This window comes from Chanodichthys erythropterus, chromosome 4 (genome assembly GCF_024489055.1).
Source record: "Chanodichthys erythropterus isolate Z2021 chromosome 4, ASM2448905v1, whole genome shotgun sequence".
NCBI classification, from domain to species: Eukaryota; Metazoa; Chordata; class Actinopteri; order Cypriniformes; family Xenocyprididae; genus Chanodichthys; species Chanodichthys erythropterus.
Window position 1 is genome coordinate 17310928 of NC_090224.1, and position 19469 is coordinate 17330396.

General features: G+C 35.0%; 1 protein-coding gene across 11 annotated transcripts in view; it reads right to left on the reverse strand.

The window, feature by feature from the left end:
• mark3b (MAP/microtubule affinity-regulating kinase 3b) overlaps nt 1-19469 on the reverse strand; it is an 83654-nt gene that overhangs the window by 8060 nt on the left and 56125 nt on the right. For 6 of the 11 annotated variants that reach the window (XM_067384343.1, XM_067384347.1, XM_067384339.1 and 3 more), the window contains 10 exons: nt 16348-16404; nt 14982-15218; nt 14471-14590; nt 13153-13252; nt 10849-10961; nt 9612-9762; nt 8535-8746; nt 7466-7569; nt 2797-3066; nt 453-479 (listed from right to left, as the gene is read on the reverse strand). In XM_067384343.1, the coding sequence (XP_067240444.1) occupies nt 453-479; nt 2797-3066; nt 7466-7569; nt 8535-8746; nt 9612-9762; nt 10849-10961; nt 13153-13252; nt 14471-14590; nt 14982-15218; nt 16348-16404 (1391 nt within the window). The remainder of the gene's footprint in view (nt 1-452; nt 480-2796; nt 3067-7465; nt 7570-8534; nt 8747-9611; nt 9763-10848; nt 10962-13152; nt 13253-14470; nt 14591-14981; nt 15219-16347; nt 16405-19469) is intronic. The other 5 variants (XM_067384338.1, XM_067384342.1, XM_067384345.1 and 2 more) reach the window with 1 other exon arrangement.

Here is a 19469-nt window from a genome sequence, read left to right on the forward strand (position 1 = left end):
AATTCAGTTATATATATAAACAAACAGAAAAACATCATTATTTCAGTCCAGAGGTTTGGATATTTCATAGCTGACTGAAGAATGCTATCATTGAACTACTGTACGCTGTATGTTATCTAACAATGCAAAAAACACACAACCTTCCTCAAGGACAAAAGGCGTGAATGAAAAATGAGGCTCTAATGTATAAAACTGTAAGGAGACTAATGAATCTATTGTGCTCAGCTGTATCCTATGAACAGGCATGCATGGGTGATTAGTATTGTCTTCAGGTGCTGTTCATCAGAAAACAGCAGAAGTCTCAGGCATGCTCAGTTGCACTCTGATTAAGAGACAGTGTGTCAAAGGTGAGTGACAAGCAATTAATCGAAAAACATCTTCACGCTAGGGTTAAGAGTTAAACTTCATATTTCAGCTCTGGTTAACTGCACACAGCCCTTCGAGGGTCCTACCTTTTGGTAAACCTGAATGACATATTTCTACAAAAGAAACAGAAAACATCGATCAACATCTGGAGCAGATGTGTTGTCTCTTGAGGCCATATAGGGGAATCTTAGAATCCGTTTAGAATGCCGTATATAGTTCTGACATGCCAAAACCATTGTGTAACAATGTTGGGTGTTGGGAAGTAACTTAAAATTTTTGCAAGGCTACTAACTTAACTACATTTTTAAAGACCCCCTGTGGTGAAAATCAAGATTTTAATGTTGTTTATATGTCTATGTGGTGTTTTAATATGCTTTAAAGGCACAATATGTAAATTTCGCAATTCAAAACAAAGGGATAGCTTGATGACGCCTATTGATGACGGCAGAAATCATATTCATGGATGAGCTAATGTATTAAAGATTTGACATTACTGTAGTATGAAGCAGGGTGTGGCTGAAAACCGTCGGTGTGGAACGAGGCCACTGGAGCTAATGAGAGACGAGCACGATTCACGGCTCGAGAGCTGTGGAGCTTTTATTATCCTGCAGAAGAGCGATTCTGCTGCTTCCGGTCATGTGTATGTGGGGTAATGCAGTGCTGTTTATTCTTTAGATACATTTGTGTGTTAAAAGCTGTTATAATGCTACTCTGCGCATTCGCTCGGCGGCAATTATGAGACTCTTGTTGCACACTGCATTAAGCTAGATCGATATTAGGCATGATAAAACATGGTACTCACCGTAAATCAAGAAAACGAGATTTAACAATAAGACTTACTGTGTTGAGCTATATAACATGATTAGTTTTCTGTCAATGAATGTATCCAAACAGTTGCTCACCTGTCTTAAACACATAATATATTAAAGCATCCTTGGTGTTTCCATGGTTTTTACAAAATAAAACCGGAATCGAGGGTAATGTAGATATGATGTCATTGATAGGCGACGCATGGACATGGTCCGTGTCCTGGTTAAAATTGCTTATTTCTCTGGATTTAAACATTCTCAGAAACATTTGGGACAATGTAAGTACACAAGTCAACAAAATATATAACATTGTTCTAGTGGTTTTATTGATATTAATTGGATATTAAAGGTGCCATCGAACGTTTTTTTACAAGATGTAATATAAGTCTAAGGTGTCCCCTGAATGTGTCTGTGAAGTTTCAGCTCAAAATACCCCATAGATTTTTTTAAATTAATTTTTTTAACTGCCTATTTTGGGGCATCATTAAATATGAGCAGATTTATGCTGTGCGGCCCCTTTAAATGCTGACGCTCCCTGCCCATGGAGCTCGCGCTTGCCTTAAACAGTGCATAAACAAAGTTTACACAGCTAATATAACCATCAAATGGATCTTTACAAAGTGTTCGTCATGCATGCTGCATGCATGCGTCGGATTATGTGAGTATTGCATACTGTTATATTGTTTACATTTGCTTCTGAATGAATTTGAGGCTGTGCTCCGTGGCTAATTGCTAATGCTACACTGTTGGAGAGATTTATAAAGAATGAAGTTGTGTTTATGAATTATACAGACTGCAAGTGTTTATAAATGAAAATAGCGATGGCTCTTGTCTCCGTGAATACAGTAATAAACAATGGTAACTTTAACCACAATTAACAGTACATTAGCAACATGCTAAAGAAACATTTTGAAAGACAGTTTACAAATATCACTAAAAATATCATGATATCATGGATCATGTCAGTTATTATTGCTCCATCTGCCGTTTTTCGCTATTGTTCTTGCTTGCTTACCTAGTCTGATGATTCAGCTGTGCACAGATCCAGATGTTAATACTGGCTGCCCTTGTCTAATGCCTTTCATAATGTTGGGAACATGGGCTGGCATATGCAAATTGGGGGCGTACACCCCGACTGTTACGTAACAGTCGGTGTTATGTTGAGATTTGCCTGTTCTTCGGAGCTCTTTTAAACAAATGAGATTTATATAAGAAGGAGGAAACAATGATGTTTGAGACTCACTGTATGTCATTTCCATGTACTGAACTCTTGTTATTCAACTATGCCAAGATAAATTCAATTTTTCATTCAAGGGCACCTTTAATGATCCAAAAATCTTACATATTGTGCCTTTAAGACACATGATCAAATAATTTTATCAAAAGATAAAATTATTGACTGCAGGGGGACTTTAAGTAGTTTGATAGTAGCTGTTGTATGTTTTCCAGTAATTAACCACTTTTTGCACTTATCAAACTGTTGCATATTTCAAATTCCTCAACTCCAAATAAACACTTTCCTTCTTATTGCACTGAAAACTGACTTCCATAGGTAATAGTTACTCCACAAAGGTGCGTTGGAAGGTTTGTTGTGTGTTGAGAGCATGAAGCGTTCATTTACCTGCGTGTGAGCTTGGATGTGAGCTTCGTGAAGAGGTTTGTTGATCCGCGGCTCCGGGACTGTGAGAGTGGCGTGGCGTCGTGTGATAAGGTTGGAGAGGCAGGGGGTCCATTATAGGTGGCTGTGCGTCGCTCCCTCAGCTGGCCTCCGTGGAAAGTGCTGCGGCTCAGCGTGCCTCGTGGGAAACGAAGGCGGTCCGGGGGAGTCGCGCTACTAATACTGTGGGTGGAGGAACCAGGGTTCCGCTGACTCGTCTGAGCTGCGCTCGTACTGAAGAGAGAAAATTTAGGGTCACAATATGATGATATAGGAAAATCTATATATATATCTATCTATATATATATATATATATATATATATATATATATATATATAATTTATTATATACATACTACCATTCAAAAGTTTGGGGTCAGTGGATTTTTTTAATGTTTTAAAAGAAGTATCTTCTGCTCACCAAGCCTGCATTTATTTGATTAAAAATACAAACAAAAACAGTAATATTGTGAAATATTATTCCAATTTAAAACAGCTGTTTTCTATGTCAATATACAGTAAAGTGTAATTTATTCCTGTGATCAAAGCTGAATTTTCAGCATCATTACTCCAGTCTTCAGTGTCACATGATCCTTCAGAAATCAATCTAATATGATGATTTGATGCTCAAGAAACGTTTATGATTATTATCAATGTTGAAAACAGTTGTGTACAATTTTTTTTCAAAATTCTTCGATGAATAGAAAGTTCAAAAGAACAGCATTTATTTAAAATAGAATTATAATTGTCTTTACATTATACATTATAATTGTAACTTTTGATCAGTTTAACTCATCCTTGATGAATAAAAGTATTGATAAATTTTATTTCTATCCCCCAAAAATAAAATTCTTACAGATCCCAAACTTTTGAATGGTAGTGTTTAATGTTACAAAAGATTTAGATTTCAGACAAATGCTGTTCTTTTGAACTTTCTATTCATCATAGCATCATGAAATAATAACCGTTTTCAACATTGATAATAATTATAAATGTTTCTTGAGCATCAAATCATCATATTAGATTGATTTCTGAAGGATCATGTGACACTGAAGACTGGAGTAATGATGCTGAAAATTCAGCTTTGATCACAGAAATAAATTACACTTTACTGTATACTGACATAGAAAACAGCTGTTGGAATAATATTTCACAATATTACTGTTTTTGTTTGTATTTTTAATGAAATAAATGCAGGCTTGGTGAGCAGAAGATACTTCTTTTAAAAAATTAAAAAATCTTACTGACCCCAAACTTTTGAACTTTATAAAAATTGAACAAAAAATGTAAAAGAAAATGTAAATGTTGCCTTGGTACTAAAATCACTAAACTAAAACTAAAATAAAATTAAAATAAAACTAAAAAGAAATATATAAAAAGCTAATAAAGACAAAAGCATATAAAATTTAACACTGAAATGATGAAAAAAGTTTCATTTTAGAGTAACTATCCCTTTAAGCCAGTTAAAAATGTCATTGAATATTATAAGAGAATGAAGCAAAATATCAAACTAGTACAATTAATCTGCAAACAAATGATGCTATCATCTGATACATCTTTTTCAGAAATAATTTTCATAAATTCTTTTAATTAAACCAGTGTTTTGGTGATTTTTTGTAGATGTATGAAGTCAGTTCTCCTTACATTCACACAGGTGTCCTAACACAGTAAGCACAGGTTTAGTTCATCACATTAACTACAAACATATCATACTAACGTTTCAATGTGTTTTATCTTTATTTTAAAATACGGTCAAGCAACTATTATAGATTTCTGTTAGTGTTCGAAATTTTAAAGTGACATATATAACACTATTTTAAAATTTCGACCACTTTACAATAAGGTTTCATTTGTTAACATTATTTAACTACATTAGTTTACATGAACGAAAAATGAACAATATTTCTACCGTATTTATTAATCTTAGTTAATGTTAATTTCAGCATTTACTAAAGTATATTTGTGAACATTAGTTCATACACTGTGAACTAACATGAAACAATGAACAACTTTTTTTAATGTAAATTTATATTTAAAAATATATTGCTCACTGTTAGTTCATATATTAACTGTTTACATATGAAACCTTGTACATTTTTACTATTTCAAACTAATAGTGACTTGACCATATTTTAATACCAGCACTCTGTGCTCAACAAAATTCATAATCTGTGTACAGATGTTTTTTTGCACACATAATGATCAAAACAAACATATCAGCAGTCTTTCCACTAATCTCTTACTAGGTTAATGGGAGTTTATATCCTATATTAGTGGGTTTAGACACAAGGAAGTTAGTTAACGGTTTGAGTGGGAAGATGCAGGAACTCCTCAAATGTTAAAACGCACCAGAAGCTCCATGACGAGTTCTCCCTGATTGGTTGAAACACTAGTGGTATGAGACGAGGGTGGCGGGAAATCAAAGACGCAGACAGCAGAGTGGTCAGAGGGCGTTAGAGAGGAGGAAGAGTCAGGCGGTGAAGAGACACACTAAGATTAGAGACAGACGCTAAACTCGTCTTTACTTGGGCCTGAAGAGGTCAGAGCTGCCTTCGGGCGGCAAGGTGACACGGCAGGTGTGTCCGGAGGCAGAGAGGGACGTGGCCTTTTGGTGGCGCAGACGGACCGAGGCCGATGAGGTGGCGAGAGCCACAGCGTAAGCCGTCGGACTCGTGCTGACACATCCCGACATTTCACTCAGACTGGCCAAAGGCAGACGGGCAAATAAACAGCATTGGGATGGATCAGACATATACGTATGAACAAAGCAGAGCAAATGAGAAAAAACGTGAGTAGAGAAAAGCATAAACAGAGTAATATAGGATACGGATGGCGAATATAGTTGATTAGGTGTTCTGGCAACCCAGCAACTCAATTTTGAAAATTTTGCGTATCCCTGATATGGGATTTAGCCCATGGTTTCTCTTTCTCTCTCTAAGCGGGTTCAGCATGGCAGAGTGGCACAGAAAGGTTGACCGTTGTGTTTTGTGAGGTTGACCGTTGTGTTTTGTGGCACATTGTTTGCATGAGTCAGCAGGACAGAGGACTCTTTGTGAACTGAAAAGTCTGATGCAAACATCCCAAATCAACCTGGGGACCATGTTCTGATGTGCCCGTATGTGCCATATTCTTCATCTGTATTTCCACCAGAATATTCATCAATATTTTCAGAAATGCTTAGACAACACAACTGCAACACTATGGACCATAATAATAATTCTTTCTCATTAAGTGTTTCTGACCACTACAATTTGCACTGGATTGGCAGTTTGTGAAAAAATATTGTCATATTAAATATAAAGATTTGTCATTTATTTTTTCTTATAATATGTCCAATAAATTATGGAATATTAGGTTGATACTAAGGCAGCACAATTAAGTTAAACATACTACCGTTCAAAAGTTTGGGATCAGTAAGGTTTTTTTCAGTATTTTTTTATGTTTTAAAAAGTTTCATCTGCTTACTAAGGCTGCATTTATTTAATTAAAAATAAAGTAAAAACAGCAATATTGTGAAATATTATTACAATTTAAAATAACTTTTTTCTATTCAATTTTTTTTTAAAAAATTTAATTTATTCCTGTGATCAAAGCTGAATTTTCAGCATCATTACTCCAGTCTTCAGTGTCACATGATCCCTCAGAAATCATTCTAATATGCTGCTCAAGAAACATTTCTTATTATTATCATATTATTATATTATTATCATATTATTGATGAAAAGAAAGTTCAAAAGAACAGCATTTATCTGAAATACAAAGAAATTGAAGGATCATGTGACACTGAAGACTGGAGTAATGATGCTGAAAATTCAGCTTTGCATCACAGGAATAAATTACATTGTAAAATATATTCAAATAGAAAACTATTATTTTAAATGGTAATAATATTTCACATTATTACCATTTTTACTGTATTTTTAATTAAATAAATGCAGCCTTGTTGAGCAGATGAAACGTAAAAAAAAAAAACGTACCGATCCCAAACTGTTGAATGGTAGTGTATATATTATATTACAATATTACACAATACTATATAATTTTGTAATTGTAAAATAAGTTATGAATATTTTGAAAAATATTGCCATTTCAACTGTGACTTGATAAGCATTTATCTCATATTGCTTCTGTTGAGATTGCTTCAAGGCTACAAGAAGAAAAAGGCACAAAAACAGTGGTTTCATGTTAAACCGTGTCAAGGGTCGGGTGTTCAAAAAAACTCAATAAAACTATTTCATTAAATCACAGCCTTTTGTAAGTGGATACCATATTGCAATTTTCATATTTTCAGTTGATTAATTATACAGCCCTAAAAGTTACAACAGTAAAATCCAGCAATTAAGTCTAAGGTCTACATGATAAAGTAATGTAAATTATTAAACCAAAGCTCCATCTTCAAATGCTGCATAAGGAAAAAAAAAACAGATGAAGCTCCACAAACACCTAGAAACCTGTAGATGACAATATCTTTTTATAAAAATATCTGGTTTTTAGAAAGATGCAAGATGTTTCTTGTTGTCAGTCACTGTTTTGAATAACACGGTGGCATTTCCTGTAATCCGTTGTTGTTGTTGTTCAAGGGAAGAGAGATTTACCAAATGTTGCCTAAAAACGAGAGGTCTCAGGGACTCACCTGTTCTCTTTGCCATTCTGGATGACGGCGTGGCGGTCTGTGGCATTCCTCTCACTACACACGTACGTGTTTCTCCTGGTCATACCGCTAGACACAGAATTGCTCTGCAGAAACACGTTGTCAAGTCAGCTTTATTTTTTTATAGCATTTTATACAATATAAATGTTTTCAAAGCAGCATCACAGTATTAACAAGAAAAAAAACAAAACAATCAATGATGCAAACTTCATCAAATATGAGACATATTCAAATTCTGCTGTAAAGCAGCTTTACAGAAGACATCAGATTCATTATTATACATCATTATTATTATTAGTCATTATCGGATTCATTCGGTTGAGTGTTGATTCAATTCAGTTCATTCATTATTAAAAAGTTCCATTTAGTTGTTAGCCAGTGTTTCCTAACCCTGTTCCTGGAGGCACACCAACAGTACACATTTTGGATGTCTCCCTTATCTGACCCCTCTATTTCTGGTCTTGCAGTCTCTACTATGAGCTGATGAGTTGATTTAGGTGTGTTTGATTGGGAAGAGTTGGAAAATGTGTAGTGTTTTTGTGCCTCTAGGAACAGGGTTGGGAAACACTGATATAAGCAGCTCTACTGAAAACAGTTCAATGTTGATTCAGTTCAGTTCAATAAGATTCAGTTCAGTTGATGATGCAAACTTCATCAATTTGAAAAAAAAAAATATATATTTATAAAGAAAAGACAACAGTGTCATTATTCAGCTCAATTCAGTTCAAGTTCTCATCTTATATTGTCAGTGCAGTCAAACTGATAATACTGCTGGATATTGTTGTACTGTGAGTTAATGATTCATGAAATAACTAAATAATAACTAATAACTAAAGCATTTCTGTAGCTCAAACAGTAGAGCACGCACAAACAATGATGAGGTTATGGGGTCAATTCCATGGGAATGTTTGAATTGATATAATGCTATGTAAGTCGCTTTGGATAAAAGCATCTGCCAAATGCATAAATGTAAATATTTGGATTAACTTCAAATTGATTTTAGTCATAAAAGCAATAACATTACAAAAGTTCTTGGGTGGTAGTAACTTACCCCAGGGGCAACGGCGCTCTTTTTGCGATCAGGAATGTCAGCCTTGTTTGGGTTGTTGGCGTTGCCCAGCATGGGGCTGGGTGGAGCCATGCCACGGCTTCCAGATGAGCTGGACTTACGTGCCTGTGCACTGCCCTCCTCTTTATGGTCACTTTCTGCAGAAGTGGTCTGACTTCTCTTGGGGTAACCCACTGAGGGAATGGTTGGACCAGCTGTGAATGGAGAGGAATGGAGATTAGAAAGACAAAGACCTGATAGCAGGCACTATGTCAGGCCAAGTAAAGTCACCTTTATTTATTTACCGCTTTACACAGTACAAATTTGTTTCTCTGGAAGCTTGTTTCCACCACTGAATAAAAAATTGCGATTATTTGCCAGTTATAAAGTCAGAACTGTGTGATATAAAGTCAGAATTGCGAGTTTCCACAGGATTGTGTGTTTATATCTCGCATTTCTGGCTTTATATCACGCAATTGTAAGTTATAAAGTCAGAATTGTGAGTTATGATTTTTTAAGCTTGTTAAAGTAATAAAAATTAAAAAAGGTAATTGAGACATAATAACTCACAATTCTGAGAAGTGAAGTCAGAATTGAGAGATGTAAAGTCTGAGGTGTGAGAAAAAGTTGCAATTATCTTTTTTTATTTTTGTTATTCAGTGGCAGAAACAATCTTCCATATGTTTCAAAGCAGCTTCACAGTAATAAATGGAAATAACAGAATCAATGATGCAAACTTCATCAAATATTCAGTTCAATAACTCTGTAAACCTTCAATTATGAAATGAGCTCAATTCAGCTATAACCAGCTCTACAGAAGACAATAATGTCGTTACTTAATTTCAGCTTGAGTAATTTCAATGTTGATTCAGTTCAGTTCAATAACTGTGTAAATTTAATCAATTATGAAACAAGCTCAATTAAAGCGGACAATAGTGTTGTTATTCAGCTCAGTTCAGTTTAATGTTGATCGTTCAATAATAAAGATGCAGCAAAATTCATCAGTTATGAAACAAATTTGATTTACATATAAAGCAGCTTTACAAAAGACAATACGTAAAGATCAAAAAGCATGTTCACCCTGGTCACTGTAACGACGCTGTTTCTGGTTGGAGGAGATGCTCTTTTGGACTTTGAGGTGAGACGGCGACTGGCCGTTATTGTGCTCGCTGTTGGGTCTGGCCTTGGCTAGAGAGAGGTTACTGCTGGAGCTGGAATCACTCACCTCCAACTGTAATCAGACAAAACAAAATGTATAAACTGTGTGAGACAGACTCTTCTTCTTATGTCTGGATGTCAGCGCTGACATCTTGCAAATGCAGGATTAGTGCGCAGTGGAAAAGGAGCGAATGTAATTTGCTAATCCAGCTTGATAAGAATAACCAGTGATATGGGTTTAGAATGCCAATTGACATGCTACAAGTCTAAAACATCCATAATCAGATGTCAGATATAGCCAGACGTTTGACAATGGGCATAAAGACTAGCACACACTGAAGCTCATACTGTTTATTCCGTGCACTTAGGAAGGAAAGGGTTGTCTGACCGACATGACCTTTATGGGTGGATAAATCTAAAATCGATGACACCAAATTAATAATAGAGCAGAGTGCAACTAAGTGGCTACTCGCATTTATAATGCCATTTAAATGAGGAAAAAATGGGTACATTTTGTGGTAAAAATCTCCAAAAGTAAAGACTACAATTCTGCAAACAAACCAAAACTCCTGCATAGCTTTCAAAAATTCCATCCAGATACTAATTTGTCCTCAGAAACTATCTCTAGTTGTTGAACAGTCTTTAGTTGTGCCAAATTAGCCTAAAACATATCTTACATAAGATATTTGGAGTCAGTAAGATTTATTTAGTGATGATGCATTAAATTAACCAAAAGTGACATTAAAATGTTACAAAATATTTAAAAAAAAATGTTCTTTTGAGCTTTTCTTAATCAAAGAATCCTGAAAAAAATCTATCATGGTTTCTACAAAAATATCAGTACAACATTGATAATAAGAAATGTTTCTTGAGCAGCAAATCAGCATATTAGAATGATTTCTGAAGGATCATGTGACACTGAAGACTGGAGTAATGATGCTTAAAATTCAGCTTTGACATTACATAAATAAATTACTTAAATTATATCAAATATTACGTTTTTTACTGTATTTTTGATCAAATAAATGCAGTCTTGCTGAACATTCTTTAAAACCTCAAAGCTTTTGAACAGTAGTGTATGCTCTCCTTTAGCATGCTAAATTTTTAACCCCCAACTGCGCAAACAAACAGCTCTGAAACGTCATGTAAACTAACTCACCTCAGTGGACTTCCTGCCTAACAGCAGGTAGGTAGCCGTGATTTCATCGTACTTCATCCTGGTTAGAGATTCGTGGATCTCCTCCCGTGAGTAGCCCATTCCCACCATAATATCTGCAACAAAGCATATACAGTACCGACAGGTTATTAAAAACAATTCAACAATTCTGTTCTCCTATGGCCAAATGAACAAACATGGTGCGAATTATTCCAAGTCAGACTGTGGATTGATGATATCATTTGAAATTTTTCATCCAGCTCCTTCTGCTTGAAGATCGGGATACGTATATCCAGCATAATGTGGGAGGAAGAGGACTTTTTCAATTGCCAAAGCTCACTGTAGCAGAGTGGTGTTATTTTTTTTAATTCTATTCTTTTTCAGTAGACTGATAAAACCTGTGCATCTTGACTCTTTCCATATTTGCGCACAAACATCACTGATATAAGAGCAAGGTGAGAAAAGTGTGCTTTAGCCAACCTTGAACATCAAAAAGATCCTTCATGAATGATGTCTGGTTACTTTGTCTCTCAGCATGAGTGTCTTTCACAAATTAAAAAAAAAGAGTGGTTTCTGGTATCATTTTAGTTTTACTTGGAAAAAAAACACTTTCAATCAATACCATTGTCGTCACAGTTTCATGTGCTAGACTAAATGTCGGCCTCGGCTCAATTGAACTGTTCATGCACAAGCAGTAAACGCTAGAAAAACTAGGGCTCAGAGATCAATGGAGGGTTTGAAAGGCAGACAGGCCTGCAGCAGCGGAAAGAACGGGGCCGGTCTGACCTCAGCTACCATCGACCCCTGCACTCTGCTCAAACCCAGAGGCACACAAGCCACTATCAGCGTCACGTTGAACGAAGCATGCCAGACTAACAGCTTCTGCTGAGCAAAAAAAAAAAAAGGGTGCTCGTAGGACGTTATGCAATGCGGGGAACCCAAATATCTCCCTTGATGGCCCTGGTGAACCATAAAGCCCTGACTCACTCCCACGAAAACTCACTAATAAAAATAAATGATGAGCGGGCGGGAAAGATGTTATTATGTCTGTAAATTTGGATTCTGTTTTGTCTATTCAGCTAAAAAAAAAAAGTAAGCAAGTACATAAATGATTGTGTTACTGTGGCAGTAACAAAACTCTGTACTCAAGGGGGCAATAGAGTTGCCTTCAAATGTGCAATTAAACTGGACATTACTAGATACATGTTCAAGTTTGTTTTTTGAAAGAAAATAAAACTTTCATTCAGCAAGGATGAATTAAACTGATAAAAAGTGACAGTAAGGACAATTATAATGTTGCAAAAGATTTATATTTCAAATAAATGCTGATCTTTTGAACTTTCAAAAACAAAGATTACAGTTTCTAAACAAATATCAAGCTGCACAACTGTTTTCAACACAGATAATAATAAGAAATGTTTCTTGAGCAGCAGATCAGCATATTAGAATGATTTCTGAAGGATCATGTGACACTGAAGACTGGAGTAATGATGCTGAAAATTCTGATTTGACATCGCAGGAATAAATTACATTTTAAAAATATTAAATTAGAAAACATTTATTTTAAATTGTAATAGTATTTCAAAATATTACTATTTTTACTGTATTTTTGATCAAATAAATGCAGGCTACATGAGCATAAGATGCTTCTTTGTAAAGCATTTTGAGTACCCAGAAAAGCGCTATATAAAATGTAACAAATTATTATTATTATATTATTCTTTGAAAAATCTTACCTAATCTTACTTTTGAACTGTAAAGTAGCTAACTATAAACATGTTGACCTGTTGACCTAACAGAAAACTGACTCTAAAGACAAGTTGTGCTAATAGCAACACTAAAAATGCAATATGCACTTGTAATGTGTTATGCATTGTGGTCTGACAGAATTCAATGATGCATGAAATCAAGTTTGTGTAGCTAGGAGAGTTACGTTCACATCCTTGCGTTGAGTATGTTTCATAAACTAATGCCCTTTCTCCAACTTTTTGAAAAAAACTGTCAAGTTTCACATATAAATCCAAGAGTTCTGCTTTGTGATACAAAACATTTTTGAGGAAACCACAGTCAGGAACATGTGATCATCAGCAGCTTGTAGCCATAGGAGAGCAGTAGGAACTCATTACTGGCACAATCACCCTGAAGCAACAGAATAATCTTAAATAAAGTTTTTTTTCTTTATGTATGTCAAGTTCAAAATATAAATTAAATAAAAACGTCACATTTTGGACTTTTGAAGACCCCTGTCCAACAGTTTTATGCTTATTTTCTACAAATAATTGCATTTAAGATTGTTGATTTTCATACCAATTCTCTTCTGATCTGAGATGTCGAGCTCCGGCTCCACAAATGGTTTGAGCTCGTCCTCCTCGCAGCCTGCGTTGATCCATCGATCCTTCATGATTTGCTGAAACAGACACACACATGGCTGTGTGAGAGGTGCTGCTAGATCATGAATATGCATGATTATGCAGGAAACCAAATACATGTTTTAAAGTGGGTCAACAGGAAGATTCTTGACACAAAATACAATGCTCCCTAAAGGTGTGACAGATTTTTTTTGCAATAACACTGCTGTATAAAGCAATACTCTATGAAGTCCCCCTGTGGTGAAAAAAGTTTTTAATGTGGTTTATATGTCTATGTGGTGATTTTAATATGCTTTAAGAACAAACCATGTGCAAATTCATAAGTCAACACCACTGCTGAGCATTTTCTCCTTAAAACTGCAGTGAACCAAAGACAGTTTCAAAAAGGCTGTTTGAAATCGCTGGTGTTTCTGACATCACAAACTACTTTGCAACCAATCACATCAAAGTGATAGTCGACAAGTGGATCTCTGAACTGGTGCGAGTGAGTGGAGGCGGGGCTAATTTGCATATTCATTAAAATGTGTTTACCTAATGAGGCAAGGGTGTAGAGTTACATTTAAGCTATTTTAAGGCATGAAGAATTTTTTTTTTTTAAAGCAAAAAACGTTTAAATGCCATTTTGGTGATCAGTTTAAAAGTACAAAATTATTGACTACAGGGGGACTTTAAGTATACAAATTTAAATCTTTATCCATGCATGTACATACATAAATATACATACATATGTATACATCTAATTCCTTATCAGTTTTCATCACTTTCATAGCATAAAGTGTTGAATAAAGTGGCCCATATTAAAGCCACATAACTGTCAGGGAGTGGTACAACACATGCTTGAGTGCACAGAGACTCTCTAAAATCTTCAATTATTCATTTGCGGACATCATTTCAGTCTGAGTTTCCTGTAATAGACCTATAATTCTGCATGTGCATCACTGGTGTGAACCGCAAATAACCTGCACTTACAGTCCTCAAACAATAGGGGCGCCATTTCTCTGGGCTTCTGTAAGATATATATATATATATATATATATATATATATATATATATATATATATATATATATATATATATATATATATATATATATATATATATATATATATACTGTGTATATTTTAACAGGTCCATATTTATAGTTAGAAGAAAAAAAATAATACAACAAATTGGATTTAAATTCTATTTTGTCCAGCATTTTTTTGAAGATAATGCACATCTTTTCAATTCATTTGTGAATCTTTCATTTCTCTCACCTCGAGTGTGCCCCGTTTGACAGGATTCAGCACCAGGAAGCGTTTCAGGAGGTTCTCACAGTCAGTCGACATGTAGAAGGGAATTCGATATTTGCCCCTCAACACCCGCTCACGAAGTTCCTACAGGTAAAAAAATAATTTCGGCTGTAAAATCTGATTGGATGTGATCTGAAGTCAAATAGCCTATATATGCAACACTTGTGACTGCACATCATGACTGCATATTTATTGGAAGTCATTCTTGAACTATTTATTCTTTTCATTGACGATTACTGCCATTTCAAAAATGTAATGAGCCACGAGGTTGCATGATTTTATCATTCTCCTTTGCATTGTGCTTAAAACCACTATAACACATGACCTCTTATGGCTTAAATGCTTTAATAAAATTACTGATTTCATGCAGCATTTTTCATGAGTCACTACACAAATGCACAGGCTTCTCAGTTGTATGATTCTCTGTGAAGGTTTAGGAGGGCAAAAGTGACCTTTCAGGAATGAACAGACTAACCTTTAGATTCTGTCCATCAAAGGGCAGTGATCCACTGACCAGTGTGTAGAGTATGACCCCCAGACTCCACACATCCACCTCCGGTCCGTCATACTTTTTGCCCTGGAAAAGTTCAGGGGCCGCATACGGCGGGCTGCCGCAAAACGTGTCTAGTTTGTTCCCGATAGTAAATTCGTTACTGAAACCGAAGTCTGCGATCTTAATGTTCATATCTGCATCCAGCAGTAGGTTTTCTGCCTGCATGAGAGAGCAACAGAAAGAGTGAGAGTTTGAAGGAATCTCTTTTTGAATATGCTGTGTTTGTTCAGTGGGAATTTATGATTAATGAAATGCAAAGAGAATTTAGATTCTTGTCTGTCATATTTTACTGCAAAATCTAAAGGAAGAAATAATAACGATGATTAAACTAATTTATTAATTCAATAAAATTTGAAATAATAATAAATAATAATGAAATTACAATAAATAATAATTTTAGGGCCATTAAGATTGTTATAAAGAACCAGAATGTTTTTTTTTTTAAGTAACACATACAGTTTACATTTTATTTAATGAAATGTGGCTTGAAACGTGACCAGGATATTTGTGGGAATCAGTTTTTTTTTCACCGAAAAATAAATATTTCTTATAAATTTTTAGCGGTTAATTGCATCCAAAATAAAGGTTTGTGTTTTTATATATACATAATAAATATACACAGTACACACATTTATATTATATAAACACAAACTTATTTTGGATGTTATTAATCGCGATTAATCACTTGACAGCATCATAACGTTTTTTTGTTATGAAAAACACCCAAAACATTCCTGAAATCTGCTGCTTATTTTAAGGTTTAAATTTGATTTTGAATCCCAGCTTTAGACCTCACTGTATGCATAATGTAAATGTCCTTTCTCTAAGAGGCTCCTTACAGTTACTCCTTATTAACCTACATTAACACAGACAAGTACAGAGAGTAAAAGTGACAGCACACAACACAAGTCAGTCAAGTAAAACCCACATTTCCACCTGGCTTCCTTCACACGAGTCATTTAGACGCTTCACTCTGACACTGGCCTCATGCATCATTTACAGAGCATCAGTCTGGAAACAAAGTGTGTAATGGAGCATGGACACTTGGAGGGGGAAAGCAGATGCAAGGGAGACGGGAAAAAGGAAGCAGGAACTGCAGGGGCTCTTGCTCATGTTCTGTGCTGGTCAGAGACATGGCCGCTAATTGATTTGATCATTTGTTCTATACTAAAGCACTGACTTAAGTCCCATTTTGGTACAAAAGAAGCATCTGTGTGTAGGGCTTTTGACAGAATAGCAGTGTTAGCTGGGGCAAAAAGATGAAACAATAACACTCTAGTGATCTTACCTTGAGATCTCTGTGGACAATGTGTTTTTGATGGCAATACTGAACCGCTGAAACAATCTGAAGAAAAGGAGACAAAGGAGTTTTAGAATGTGGAGACAGAACTGATTGGATGACAGACAGGGTGTGGTGTAACAGCGAATATGCCACATTAACTGGCATCATCGCTTTTTCCCAGAATGCCATTGATTGGACGGGGAAGCATGTGTGCTGTGGGTTCTGACACATGGTCCAGGATGATAAATGAGGGGTGAGAGAGAGGCTTGCTGAAACTGACTGCTCAGCTGCACGCCTGATGCTTCAGAATCTGGGTGTGAGATTGAGGGATCTCATTTCTTCTTAACTACAGCAATACATCAAAATTTAACATACACTACCATTTGGGGTCAGTGATTTTTTTTAATTAATACTTTTATTACTTTTATTAATACTTTTATAAAGCATTAAATTGATCAAAAGTGACAATAAAGATTATAATGTTACAAAAGATCCCAAATAATTGTTTTTCTTTTGAACAAAGAATCCTGAATATATATATATATATATATATATATATATATATATATATATATATATATATATATATATATATATATATATATATATATATATATATATATATATGAAGACTTCAGATGCAAAAGCCTCCAAGTGCCGTCTGAAATTTCCTTCTAAAATGAGCATTTTTATCAAGCTTGTATGTTTAGGTTCAGTAATTTCACTGTAATATTAATTAATTAATTAATTAATAAATATGGCAATTAAATTAATGAACATTTTCATTGCTATTAAATTGAAATTACTGAACATAAACATACAAGCTTGATAAAAATGCTTATTTTAGAAGGAAATTTCAGACGGCACTTAGAGGCTTTTGCATCTGAAGTCATATATATATATATATATATATATATATATATATATATATATATATATATATATTAGCACTGTCAAAATTATTGTGCTAATGTATACGATATGTGACTTGAACAAATAACTAAAATAAGCTACTGTATGTTGTTTCTACATAAATTTGGAGTTTAAATGTAAAATTATTACAATATAAAAACATATTAAAACGTTAATGTTGGGTGCAACTATAGAAAAACGTGATTAGTAAGTATTTTTTTTATTTTAATTGAGAACTAATACAGTGCCCTGCACAATTATTGGCACCCTTGGTAAATATGATCAAAGAAGCCTGCAAAAATAAATCTGCATTGTTTATCCTTTTGATCTTTCATTAAAAAAAAAATCCAAAATTCTAACCTTTCATCGAAGTAAAACAACTGAAAGTGTGGGGAAACTCACATCATGAAAGATGCTGCTAGAGCATCCCCACAAGTTGTTTGGGAGGATTTCAAGAAAAATCCTCCTCGATCATCCAAAAACAATCTCCAGCATATTCAGTTGTGAGACAAGACTGGAACTTCAAACAGGACCGGCGTCTATGGCCAAAAAGAGCTTTTTGGCAGCAAACCCACCAGATGGGTTTGGTGCACACAAGGATAAAAAGTACCCCATGCCCACTGTTAAATATACTGCTGGATCTTTGATGATGTGGGCCTATTTTTTTTCTGAAGGTCCTGGACATCTTGTTCAGATACATGGTAGTATGGATTCTATCAAATACTAACAGATGAAAAATCAAAACCTGACCGCTTCTGCTAGAAACCTTATAATGGGCTGTGGTTGGATCTTCCATTCAGGACAATGATCCAAAACAAACATCAAATCCAACACAAAAATGTGTCACTGAGCACAAAATGAAGCTTCTGCCCTGGCTGTCCCAGTCCTCTGACCTGAACCCTAAAGAAAATGAGTGGAGTGAACTGAAGAGAAGAAGCCACCATCATGGAGCTGGAATCTGAAGGATCTGGAGAGATTCTGTATGGAGGAATGGCCTCTGATCTCTTGTCAGGTGTTCTCCAAACTCATCAGGCATTATAGAAGAAGACTCAGAGCTGTTTTCTTAGGAAAAAGACGTTGCAATAATTAGGTGCCAATAATTGTGGCCAAAGTGAACTAGAGAAAAACATTTATTTCATAATGAGCTTTTTCCCCAATTTTCAAATGTTTTACTTCAATGAAAGGCTAGAATTTTGTGAATTTTTGAATTGAAGATCAAAAGGATAAACAATGCAGATTTATTTTTGCAGGCTTCTTTGATCATATTTACCAAGGGTGCCAATAATTGTGGAGGGCACTGTACATACATTATATATTATATATATATATATATATATATATATATATATATATATACACTTTTTATATTGTGTAATGCTCCCAAATTATAGCTCATTATCATTGTGGTTTTCTCTTCTCATTCTCCAACACATAACATTTTTGATACTGTTTAATATGCATGCAGCTCTATCCGTGGAAAGTGTCCCAGACATCAGACAGAGGGACAGATTTCCATTTCTTTCTCTGGCTGGTGGAAGAATCTGTTCGTTTTCTGCTCTGCTCAGAAATCTCAGCAGTGCTTCATGCCTGACCCAGATAAGCTGTCTCCACAGCAGCAGAGGGCTCAGATGGAGGAGACGAGGATGGGAGGGAGGGAGGGAGCCAGAGGGAGACCCCATCTCTATGACTACAGATGTCTGCATCAGCTGCGGGCTAACCCACCATACCAGTCCATTAGACCAATGGGTCGCAGTGGGAAGGAGCGAGGTTGAAAGGGGTCTTCGGGTAATTAAAAGGAGCAAATGATGCTGTCAGTGGGTGACTGTCTCATTAGAGCTCTCTCACTGCACTAAACACCTGGAGATGTTTTTGTTGATGGCACATTTGAGTAAATACTAAAGTAAAAGCTTACAGTTACTAATATTAATGTTATGTATTTATCAACAATGGTTAATTTATTCACATCCAAACGTTTATGATAAAAGAAGGATTATATTGCGAATAAAGGGATTTTATGTAGAACATCTTTATGTACCACCTTTATGTAGAACAATATTCTTCAACTCGCATAAATAATTTTACATTTGAAATAGTATTTTATTTGGTTAAAAATAATATAATAACTTAATCAAAACTATGTACACATTTAAAAAAAAATAGTTAAAATGACAAAAACAACAAAATGAGTAAAACTTCAAACTAAAATTAAAATCTTA